This window comes from Acomys russatus, chromosome 20 (assembly GCF_903995435.1).
Source record: "Acomys russatus chromosome 20, mAcoRus1.1, whole genome shotgun sequence".
NCBI classification, from domain to species: Eukaryota; Metazoa; Chordata; class Mammalia; order Rodentia; family Muridae; genus Acomys; species Acomys russatus.
This window is the reverse complement of record NC_067156.1, coordinates 54,147,537-54,160,236: the sequence shown is the minus strand read 5'-3', so window position 1 is coordinate 54,160,236 and position 12,700 is coordinate 54,147,537. Positions and strand designations below refer to the sequence as shown.

At 39.8% G+C, this 12,700-nt stretch overlaps 1 protein-coding gene across 1 annotated transcript in view; it reads right to left on the bottom strand.

Moving 5' to 3' along the window:
• Cep192 (centrosomal protein 192) overlaps positions 1-12,700 on the bottom strand; it is a 92,268-nt gene that overhangs the window by 14,086 nt on the left and 65,482 nt on the right. The window contains 6 exon segments of the mRNA XM_051163511.1: positions 2,169-2,373; positions 3,108-3,213; positions 5,170-5,293; positions 5,720-5,910; positions 8,928-9,075; positions 11,595-11,704. Coding sequence (XP_051019468.1) covers positions 2,169-2,373; positions 3,108-3,213; positions 5,170-5,293; positions 5,720-5,910; positions 8,928-9,075; positions 11,595-11,704 — 884 coding nt within the window.

The following is a 12,700-nucleotide window of genomic DNA, read 5'->3' as shown; positions in this document are numbered from 1 at the left end:
CGTCCCAGTGATGGCAGCTAGCCCAACCAAGTAAGGGAAGACAGGGACTAGGAGCCTTCCACCAGAGTGTGCTGAGAGAGGTGGCAACTACAGACAAAGATGGGGGCAGAGTAATGTATGTAATGGTAGCACACTGTGGGCTCATTGAAAGAAGCCAACAAAGAAGGAGAAATGGATGGCCAAGCAAAGGGCGGGGTCAGGGGAGGGTTCCTGAGAAAGTAAAGTAGATGGGCCTAGATTAAAGCAGAAGGCTTAAAAAAAAAAAAGATTTATTTATTACTTGTACAGTATTCTGCCCACATGTGTGCCTGCATACCAGAAGAGGGCACCAGAGCTCATTATAGTTGGTTGTGAGTCACCATGTGGTTGCTGAGAATTGAACTCTGGACCTTTTGAAGAACAGTGCTCTTAACCTCTAAGCCATCTCTCCACCCCAGCAGAAGGCTTCTTTATGACAGAAAACGGAGAGATTTAGTCTAATGACTTCTCTATGTGTGAGGCAAAGTCAGGAGTTGTAAAAAGTGAGAGATAAAGGAGCATCGGGGACTATGACTCTGTCGTCAAAATCCATATGGTTTCACCCAGCAACGTCCTGATGCTGGAGTGGGGACACAACTGGCCAGACAGCTAGGCTTAAAAATGGCTTAACAGGCCAGGTGGTGGTGGCGCACACCTTCAATCCCAGCACTTGGGAGGCAGAGGCAGGCGGATCTCTGTGAGTCTGAGGCCATCCTGGTCTATCAAGCAAGTTCAGGACAGCTAGAGCTGTTACACAGAGAAACCTTGTCTCGGAAAACCCCCAAAAAAAAAGTTTAACAGGAAGACAAGGGAAGTCAAGGAAAAGGGGGAAGGCCACAGGATTCATGGGGTTCATGGGGTCTAAGAGAAGAGAGACATGAGCCAAGTAGTAGAGGGAATGAAGAATGTGGACCTTAGAGAATAGAGCCTTCAACAAGGTTAGAAAGACTGAAACCCTGGAGCAGAGGAAAGACAGGAAAAGTCTTAACATAGAATGAGAGCAGGGTGAGTTTCTGGGGGTAGATGGTAAGGTCCAGGAGAGGCCTACAAAGAAGAAAACAGAGTCAATGGAAGATACTGCCTCAGTGAGACAGGGACCCAAATCCTTTCTAGAACACCCAAATAATACTATTTAGCAAAAGTCAGCAAGGAGAAGGATAATGGGGAAAAAATAAAAAGAAATGATATGAGGATGTTGGAGGAAGATTAGCTACAGACTACCTACTAGATGGGAAAGACCAGGTCCATTGCTTTATGTATATATATAACCGAAGAAATGACCGACTGAATCCACCCTCAGTGTGCTCTGTGACAATGATGGTTACAATAGCCCCTCTAGACATGGGAAAACTGAGCAGTGTGCCTAGCCTCTTGAGGCCCCCAAAAATCAGTCAGGGTCAGACACACTATGGAGGTTTAAATGAAAACAGCCCACATAGGCTCATAGGGAATGGCACTATTGGGACAGTGTGGTCTTGTTGGAGGAAGTGTGTCAATGGGGTTGGGCTTTGGTGTTTCAGAAGCCAGGCCCAGGAGCACTCTTTCTTCATGCTGCCTGCTGAGCTGGATGTAGAACTCTCAGCTACTTCTTCAGCACTGTCTGCCTATGTACCACCATGCTTTCTGCCATGATGATAATGGACTAAACCTCTGAAACTGTAAGCCAACTCCAATGAAATGTTTTCCTTTATAAGAGTTGCTGTGGTCATGGTGCTTCTTCATAGCAATAAAACCCTAAATAAGACACCCATGTCCTTTCTTCTTCAACTACTAGGTCAGAGATACAGTTGGACCAGGATAGTAATGACCATCCAATGAAACTAAAAACCTGGAATATTATTATTAGATTATTAAAGCCTAAGCTTCAGACTTTAAGACGGTGTTTTCAAATCCATCTCGTTACTGAAATGACTGTCAATGGCTCCACAGTGCTCTCCTGAACTAGGATAACTAACTCAAGGTTAACTTCAGCACAAGAGGCTAGAAGTGTAGTTCAGCAGGAAGGTACCATCATGTGGGACACCTTGGCTTTGATCCTAACATACAAAAATGAATAGATATACTAAAAATAAAACAAAAGGAAGAAAACTAACTAAAAACAAAGCACGCAGCAACTGGCATTTGACCTACCAAATTTTGTGATACAATACCTGAGGTTTTACCAGGTTCTGTTGGAGGAAAAATCACTGTCTTGCTTCTAATTTCAACTTTTGTGGAAGGTGGTTTTGTTATTGGTTTTATCAAATGACTAATGGAAGGCTCAGAAGCTGGGGCAAGAATTCCAAATGTGCTGGAGGCCAAATGAGGTAAAAGCTCTTGAGTCAAATCTTCTCGAATTTGAACTTTTACAATTTTCTGAAATGAGCCAAGTGAGTAAGACAATGAAGTAACTACCAGATTAAAGGCATATTCTGGTTTAAAATTACAGTAAAGAAATTCCAAACAAACAAACACTGATGAATTTATAAATTAAAGTTTATTCAGAACTCAAAGTAAATCTTCGGTTCTATCTCCTCTCTCAGCATTACCTTTTCTTCCCCTCCTTCCCTCCCTCCCACTACCTCTGCATGCATGTGCATGTATGAGTGTGCATGCACAGCATGGAGGTCAGAGGACAACCTTGGGTGTCAGTGCTCATCTTCTACCTTGCTTGTTTCTATGTACACCAGCTAAGAGGCCCCTGACTTTCTAGGGATTCTCTTACATCTGCCTCCCATCTTGCTATAGAAGCCTGGGATAAGCAGATACATACTCCTATGGCTGGCTTTATGTAAGTTCTGAGGCTCTGAACTCAGGATCTGACACTTAGAAGGCAAATGTTTTACCCAGTGAGCCATCTCCTCTGCCTCCCTCCTTCCTTCTTTGATTTTTAAGCAAATAGTTAGCAATAGTTTTTAGGTCCTTACTTTCCACTGCCAGATTCCCAAGAAAACTGTTCAGATGACTACAGGCCAAACTTTGTACTAAGCACTCTGAATAAGAATACCCATTTGGTTTCATTTGACTTTTGAAATGTAAAGTTAATAAAGATTGTGAAACTGAAACTACAAGACAAAAGAATGCTGCTCAGAAAAACAAGTGAGACGTACCTTTTGTCCATTATCACAGTGTATATAGATCAGACCAGTCCATGGGAACATTGATTGTTTTGTGGACAGGGAAGAATTAGGACTCACAAGAATTTGTATTTTACTCCTTTAAAAAAAAATTAATAATTAACACTGAGAATATTCTTTACTTTTACAGTAGTAATGACAAAAGTTACAAATACTGTTCTGTCAATAACCAATCATTTCGCATGGCTGGGAAAAACAGAATGTGATTTGGTTCACATGGCCTCAATACCCAACAATGGCAAACAGAAAGTATACAGGAAAGAACACACAACTCAGCCCAAGGAAACTCTCTGGAACACAACCACTAAACAGATATGCCATCTCAGAATCAATTCCAGTCAGAGTCATGCTACACAAACCCTGAGCCACTTGATAGTAACAGATGCTATCTATGGTCACAGCACAGAGCACACTAACTTTCCAGTAAACGGAAATGAAATGTAGGAGGAAGAGGGAGGCTGTTTATTAACCAGCTATTGATCTCTACTCTCAAATTTCTCCTCCAGGACCATGTGTGCTAAAGGCTAAGTTTAAATAAAGAGATCAGATTTCTGTCTATGAAAAAAAAAAATCACACTTGCCAAAATTAGCATGACAAAATTATTTCCCGTTGCTCGCAGCCAACACACAAGGCCCCAGGGTCATCTGCCATCCCCTACCTTTTTACTCATTAGCTGGCAAGGGCCCGCTGCATGTGATAAGTTCAGCCCAAGCTGAGGTGACTGCTTTTCTCAGGGACACTCTGGGTACCCTGTCCTTACATTATCCCACAGCATCAGTCCAGCAAACTCTACAGATGTGCACAATCACAGTTCTGCAGATGTAAATGAACTCTATGTAGTTCTTCTGCAATATTGTTAAGCACTTTAGATGGGAGAGTTCTATGCTGCCAGGTAAAATCCCTGGAAAGCTGCAGAGCTATGGTTTTCATCTTGTCAGTAATCAGGCTGTGTACAGAAAGCACCTGTGTAGGAACAGCTGTTCTCAGAAGACTCCATTTTAAACATTTTATGTACAAAATTATAAGCTGTGTTGTGGCTCAGACATGTTACAAATCAAAAAGTTGTCTTCAGAAAAAAAAAAGAAAGGAAATGCAGAATGCACAAGAATGCACTTTTCTTTCTTTCTTTTTTTTTTTTTTTGACGGGGGGAGGGAGACTCGAGACAGGATTTCTCTGTGTAACCTTGGCTGTCCTGGACTCACTTTATAATCAGGCTGGCCTCGAACTCAATGATCTGCCTGCCTCTGCCTCCCGAGTGCTGGGATTAAAGGTGTGCACTACCACGCCCAACTAAGAATGCACTTTTCAAACCAAGGACAGAGAAGGTAAACAGCTAGGCTTGTGAGAGACTGCCAACTCTCATCACATGCCTGCCTTTACTCCCTATATTGTGACTTAAGAGCAAAATAGCATGTCAGAAACACTCTGATTGATGTCTTCCATTCCAGGGTCTCTGTTCCTCATCACTCATGTCTCTTTACCACCTTGGGGTATCCTAATTAGCTATGTGTGTAATCTCTACTCCACTAAAAGCAGTGATTCTTAACAGGGTCTTACAAAATCAGATATGTACTTTGTCAGTACAAAGCAAATGTCTACCGAATATTGCTTATTTTTGCAGTGCTGGGAACAGAAACCAGGGCCTTGTACATGCTAGGCAAGAGCTCTATGGCTGAGCCAGACGTCAATCTTGAACAAAGTTATATGAGCTAACTTGTTCCTTCAGTTGAGACAAGAAAGGAATCAGTAGGAGTGAGAAATATGATCAAAATACATGTACAAAAATGTTTTATATTCATTATATAAAACTAGCATATTATTTTAAAAGATATCCAAAAATTCAGACATGGTGGTACATACCTTTAATCCAAGCACTTGGATGAGAGGCAGACAGATTTATGAGTTCGAGGCCAGCCTGGTCTACAGAGCAAATTCTATGACAGCCATGGCTACATTGATAAACCCTGTCTCAAAAAAGTTCTCCATGATGGCATCTGAATAACAACATAGAAAAAAACAAAAAACATACTTACTCTGGTGTGATAAATCCATGTTGTGGTGTGACTGTTAGACAATGTGCTGGCCAGTAAAGCTCAAATTTCAGTAACCTAACAGAGTTGTTTATGATCTGGAAACGTCCAGTTTTTGCCAAGTCACCTATTGTATCAGATAAATAATGTTAATTGCATTTAGCCATAATGAAAAAGACAAGTGTTAGTAATACTGAATCCTGAGTAAATGCATTTGTATAATAGTTTATTTTACTTTTCTTAACAGTCTAACTGTAGGAGTTACAAGTCTGTGTTAATGTAGTTCTTGGTGACTCTTGGAAGCTACAAAGACACTGGCTGCATTGAACTAGGCTAGACACTATACACCTGAAAATGCTCTCACCTGACCCCACTGTGGGAAACATCCATGTGCAAATAGTTCTACTCTGAATCCATAGTACCAGTGTTAAGTCAATAAGCAGCAGGTAGAGCTCCTTAGGTGAAGCACTGATCAACTGTCAGGTAACAAGGGTGGGAGCCACAGACCTGACTCCTAAATGCACTTCTGAGAAGTTCTTACTGAAATACTCACAAGAAGAAGTAGCTACCAGAATCAAGTGTTCCGGATGGACAGTCCACTGTTCTTCAGAGGTTGGTGTGTCCTGAGCTGGGTGGGCAGTTTGTGAAAGAAAAGGAGGACCTTGAGGGCCTTTGACTGGTAAAACATCCAAAGACACATTCCCACTTTGTTTTTCAGAAGTTCCAAATTCACTGGGGAAATGACTTAGAAACAGAAAAAGTAGGAAAGAGACATTAAAAATACTAACAAATCTAATTATTTCACATTCTTATATCAATGCTTCATAAAATAAAAATTATGACAGAAGTAAAAAGGTATGATACGCCATATATTTTTCAGTAACTATAAAATCTCCCTATTTTTTATATACTTAAAAACACTTTTATGGCCTGGGATGTAGCTCTGAGATAGGGTGCTCACAAGCATAACAATGCCCTAGCATACCACAGGAGAGAAAAGACAGAGAATTAAAAAGTCAAAAACAAACAAATGAGAAAAACAGTGTAAGCTACAGAGAGAGCACATGTAACTTTAGTCAAACTATTTGGTGATTCCCTTTTTTGGGGGGGTGCCTAACATCTGTATCTTATATTTCTTAAAATATTTACTGGAAAATGACCCAACAGAAAGAAAACCCAAATTTACTAAGCACGGTGGTGCGTGCCTTTCATTCCAACACTTTGGGGACAGAGGTAGGTAGTTCTCAGTGAATTGGGAGCTATCCTGGTCCACATAGGCATCCCCAGGCCAGCAAGGACCACACAGTCAGACCTTATCAAAGAAAGAAGAGAGAGAAGGGGGAAGTGGGGAGAACATCCAAATTATTTCTTAAAATATCAGTAGCTGCACAAACGATAACTGGTTTCAAAACAGTGACACAAAAATCCATGAAAAAAGCAAAGTTTTTGGAAAAATGCTAGTCCGGTCTAGGAGGACTCTTACTGTTTCCTAGTAAGTCTTATAAACAATTCTAACTCACACCTATCTTGTAATCACAAAAATACAAATCATAATTGAAGTTTTATTGTGCAGTGTCCAAATTCTCCTGCATACATGGAACCCAGCTTTATTTTCAATCAACGCTGAACAGAAAATCAGAGGGGAACCCTGACTCCCCTTCTTCACCTTGGTTTCAAATCAGACTTTACTGCACCAGAGAAACAGAAGAGGGACTGGAAAAGTTTGCTTTTTTGACATATAGAAACATGTGGATTTATACATAAACCCATGCATTTCTTAGTCCTTCCACCACAGTGTCAGGGGAACAGCCAGAGCCAGTCCCTGATTTCCAATGTCATTCTCTGAAAAAGGGAACTTCTGAGAGAAATGAGCATTGTAAAGCTGGGCAGTGGAATACTGGATAAACCTTTAATATCTTGCTGTGCTATTGATAAATAAGAAAATATTCAAGGACTGAAGAGAGACCCATCAAAAGAAACAATGAACCAGAATGAGATGAAAGAGTCACAAGCCACTCTACAAGCCACCCTGCTTTTAGTTAGTACATAAAAAGGAGAAAAGTCTCTTTTTTACAGGGGACAGCCAACTAATAAATACAGATATATAAAGATAGAATAAAAACAAATAACTTTGGCTACCTGATAGGAATAACATGAATCAGGCAACAATTACCAACAGATGTAAAAAATTTGATAAAAAATAATTGACTATATCTGAATATTTGTATAAAGATAATAACTTTGTAGTGGAGAAACTTGAGGACACTTTTTTTTTCTCCAAGACAGGGTTTCTCTGTGTAGCCTTGGCTGTCCTGGACTTGCTCTGTAGACCAGGCTGGCCTCGAACTCACAGCGATCCACCTGCCTCTGCCTCTGCCTCCCAAGTGCTGGGATTAAAGGCATGCACCACCACGCCCGGCTTTGAAGACACTTTAACCAAGTGGTAAAAATATTGCTACTGCTGAGCACAATCACACATGCTTCTAATCACAGAACTCAGGAGGCAGAGGCAGGTTAATCTCTGAGTTTGAGGCCAGCCTGGTTAACAGAATGAGAAACAAAAACATCAGGAAAGGCCTATATTATACAACACCTGTGTAGACCCACAGGGGGAAAAAAAATTAAACCATGTCAATTTTTTGGTGTCCTGCCTAAAGTGCTGAACCTGAATCTGCATACTGAAAAGTCATTTGTAGGAAAAAGGTCAGCAGCTGACCTGTACACTATTTCCTCTCTTTTACTTGGAACGCTCAGGAAAGAAGATGACTTGGGCAGATCTGGTAATGTCACAGCCAGTAAGCTACTGCCCTTGTCTATGGAGTGCTTTTAGTAGCATCTGCTTACAACTGTCTGTGATAGAGAAACCTGGAATTTATGAGCCTATGGGATATTCCTTTGCAAATTATCATATAAATTAGTTACCAAACTATAAAACTTTCAGGCATGAAATAGCTCCCTTCTGCCACATGCTCAGCACAGAGCACCTGTGTTAAACTGAACTAGTAGTAATATAAGAAATACCTAGGAAGCACAAGACAATTTCAAATTTGATCTCAAATTATCAGCAAAGCTTAACTATGGAATTCTTTTGACTCTGAAGTTCTGATGATAATCCATTCACACTCTCTCATCTATGAATGGAAAGAAGGGCAGACAGACTATTCATTCCTGAATAGACAGGTCATAAAGAAACAATATAATCTTGGATTCTAGACAACAGACAAAGAGCATCTTCTTTCATAGTTTAACTATGGAGAGCTTTATTATAACAACTGGAGATGCATACACAGAGTTCAGGTACTATGGATGTTACTGTCTTGATGTTTAGTGTTCTAATTCTGATTGGTTAGCTATTGGAATAATTTTAGCAACTTACGGTTCCTCATTCCTGCAACTCACTCTTACATGTCAAGACAAAAATCTAAATAAGAAATGGCAACATAAATGTGGTAAAATATTAACAAGTAGGGTATCTGAGTAGTGGGTTTTTTAGGAGTTATCTACACTATTTTCAAACTTTTCTAGGAGTTTTAAATAATTTTAAATTAAGCTAAAAATGTGAAAAAGATCTCTGAGAGTTTGAGGCCAGCCTGGTCTACAAAATGAACACTGGACAGTCAAGGCTACACAGAGAAAATTGTCTCAAACCCCTCCCCCCACATAAAAGTTTAAAAAATGAAAAAATAACATGGTCTAGTGGACAGTAAATGAGCTGCAGTGTGAATCAGTCATGAAAGATTCTGTCTGTGCATTTGTTTTACCTTTTAGATTCAGCACTGGAAGAAGACGACTGAAGAAATTCTCTGCTACAAACGGAATCTCTGAACTGTCCAATTACTGACAGGGTAATTTTACGCATGCTTCCATAAAAGAGCTGAATGTCGTTAGGCCACTGAGGAAGATCACACGCTGCAGAAGAATACACTGTGAAATATACAGACCCTCAAACAAGCTCTTATATACAGCCACAGTATATCCTTAGTTGGAGTGGGCAACACCTCTATTATTATTACTATTTTATTTTTTTACGTTTTTCCAGACAGGGTTACACTGTGTAACAATCCTGGCTGTCTCTGATGTACTTTGTAGACCAGGCTGGCCTTAAACTCACAGAGATCTACCTGCCTCTGCCTCCTGAGTGCGTGTGCCACCACACGCAGCTGTATCTCAGTTATTAATATCAGTGACTAGTACAGACTGTCCACCATCAGATCTGACAAACTCTCAACCAAAGTGTGAACTATCATCTTTGCTACTCCATGACCTTTGGCAACCTGATAACCCTCTCAGAGCTTTGGTTTCCTTTAACTATACTCTGGAATGGCAACAGTAATCTATCTCAGGGGCACTGTGAGCCTTAAAACATGAACATTTTTCAAGATATGTATGGCAACAAACACACATGGTGAGCGAGGCCCTATTCTGATTCTTCAGATTAGCTGTATTTCCAGATTGACTTGGAGGTAGGTATTATGAGGTACATATTTAAAAGGAAGAATGTGAAGCACAAAAAGGTTAAGGCAAAGTTTCACAGTTAAGCAAATCTTAGAACTAGTCACTATTAGCATCATTAAATGTTTCTAGATTAATAAAAAAAAGTGTGCACATCATGAACATCTCTCGATTAGGCTGCATACACACACACACACACACACACACACACACACACACGAAACTTTAGAGTGTATTTCATTCTATCACTCTTTAAAAGGTATATATTTTAAGTGGAAATCATAAAATAAACTTGTCTTGTTTTTCTTGGAACAGGATCTCATGTAGCCAAGGCTGATCTTGTACTTCTGACTCTCCCTGAGCTCATGGCAATTTTGTCAACACAACTCTTTTTACGATACACTTCTTGAATTTTTGGACAAAGAGCTGCCCCGGGGCATCCTTCCTCAACCTGGTCCATCCTCTCCATTTTGTCTTATTTCCTGTTCTTCAAGTATATTTCAATAGTCAACTCTTTCTCAGTGACTGGGCCTTTCTCTGTGCATCTCCCATTCCTAAGCACACTCCAGACATCTACTCCTCACAATACACTTAAATCTTCCCCACATCTGTCTTCTACATTTATCAGCCCCTTCTGGGTAAGGACTGCATTCTGGTGTCCTCAGCTGGTACAACATCTCTTCAGAATGCATCTACTCAGCAGGTGAATGGACAATCACTAGCTGGTAGAAGTATGCTGACTTCCAATCCACTGCAAACTCTACCAGCTTTGACTCACATCTTCACCATGTGTGTCCACAGCAAAATGCAGTTTAGCTCTTAGCTAGAACTCTCCTCTGAGGAAGGGATGATGTTCTAAAGCAGCAAAGATGGGTCTTGAATATGTATATTCATGTGTGATGTTATTTACATAACATTTAGATATTAAATTATTTTACCAAAATGATACATTGCTAAAAAATCATTAAATGATATTTTTCTTAATAAATGAAGGGGTTTTTGAGGGGGATTGTTTTGTTTTGTTTTTGAGACAGAGTTTCTTTGTGTAGCCTTGGCTGTCCTAGACTCTCTTTGTAGTCCAGGCTGGCCTCAAACTCATAGAGATCTGCCTGCCTCTGCCTCCCAAGGATTAAAGGAGTGTGCCACCACCCCTGGCAAATGAAGGTATTTTTATGATTTATCACAAATTCATATCACTGTTCTAATGATTGTAAGTATTCGGCTGTTTTCTCAGACATTTGGGTCACTGATAACCTCTTACTACTAGCAGTAACACTGTGTAAAAATTATTATGGTATGAAAATTATATATACATTTTTAGGGTTTGTATGTCTTGGTACTTTTATTTTGTATGGATAAAGCCACAATTAAATATTTGAACTGTTTCTTTAAGTGAAGCTAAGCATCTAGGGTGGTACACTGCATGTCTATTTGGGATGTGCGGACATCACTGCATCTCTAAACACATGAAACCTGAAACAGCATGAACCTGAGGGAAATAATGGCCCCACCCTCCTTCCACTCATGATCCTGACAGCTAATACTTTACACAAATCTAAAATAGTTATAAAGCAAAGCTCTTCCATATGATTTTCAAAACAACCTTTGCTGGGCAGTGGTAGCACAGGCCTTTAATCCCAGCACTTGGGAGGCAGAGGTAGGCAGATCTCTATGCGTTTGAAGCCAGCCTGGACTACAGAGCCAGTTCCAGGACAGCCAAGGCTACACAGAGAAATCCTGTCTCAAAAAACCAAAACAAACCAAAACACCAAAAAACCAAAATACCAAAACCCAACTCTTAGGAATGAGAAGCTAGATGCTGTTCTCATCCACAGAAAGAAAATGAAACTCACTACTGTGGCTTGTCTCAAGGCAGACGGCTGAGGTTCAGCTGGACACCATGTCAAAACTAACCTCTTTCCTTCAGGCCTAGATAACACAAGTGACCCAAAGATCAAGGCTGTTACAATTCTTACCTTCATCTATAGGTAGCTCATTCTGAAATGCTTCAGCAAAGTCAATGTTTTGTAGCACACTATGTTCTGGAAGTATCTGCTTTATGACTCCTGGGTTATGCAACAGGGCTCTGCCAGAAGAGATTTTTACTCACTTTATATGTAAAAGTGACCGAACTCAGGTTTTAACTAAGGTATTTGGCATGATACATTCATACATAAATCATATACCTTAAGTCATATATAAGCACATTTTAGAGCCAAAGGCACTTTTGGAAGTTCAGCTGAAACGGTAATAAAATCATTAGTTTTACTTTAACAGTAATATCAAAGCAAGGGTTCTTTCATGTAAGAGTAGAAAGAAAGATTCTTTTCAGGGCTTATCATCTCATTATTGGTGACAATTTGATCAAAGAACTTGCCTCAGTGAGGGGAAAACAATAAATGAATTGTTTAGGGAAATATTTAAGTAACCATATAACTATGGTAAAAAATAGGCATTTTCCAAAGGACCTTTTCAGTGAGAAATAAACTATAAATATCTCTGTAATTCTCAGAGATTCATAACCAAAGGAAATTTCAGTACTGTAAGTTTGTGGTAAATAGAAGTTATGAAACAATACATTGGGTTTTGTTTTGTTGTTGTTTTTTTGTTTGTTTGTTTTGTTTTGTTTTTTTCTGATGTTTCAGTAGAGAGAAAGGTAAAGAGGAAATGTGATAATCTGATTTCTCCAAATTATTCTAAAATAATTAAGAAGTCACGTTTAACATGCCTGTAATCCTGGCACTCAGGGAGGCATATGAATTTCTGTGAGTTTAAAGCCAGCCTAGTCTACACGGAACAGCCAGGGCTATGTAGGGAGACCCTGGTTCAGAAAAGAAAAAGAAAAAAATGGTAGTAGGAGGAAGAGGAGGAGGAGCAGGAGGAGGAGGAGCAGGAGGAGGAAGATGACAGCTTCAATGGTCACGCAGTAAGCCATCATTCTCAACGTGAGTTTCATCTCTCTTTTTGAGGTTCTCTAGTCCAAGAAACTCAATTTTACAGTAAGAAGCACCCAGAATTTAACACATAACAATGTGCCATTTTTAAATCACATTTGACCTAGAACAATAATACAAACTCTCCA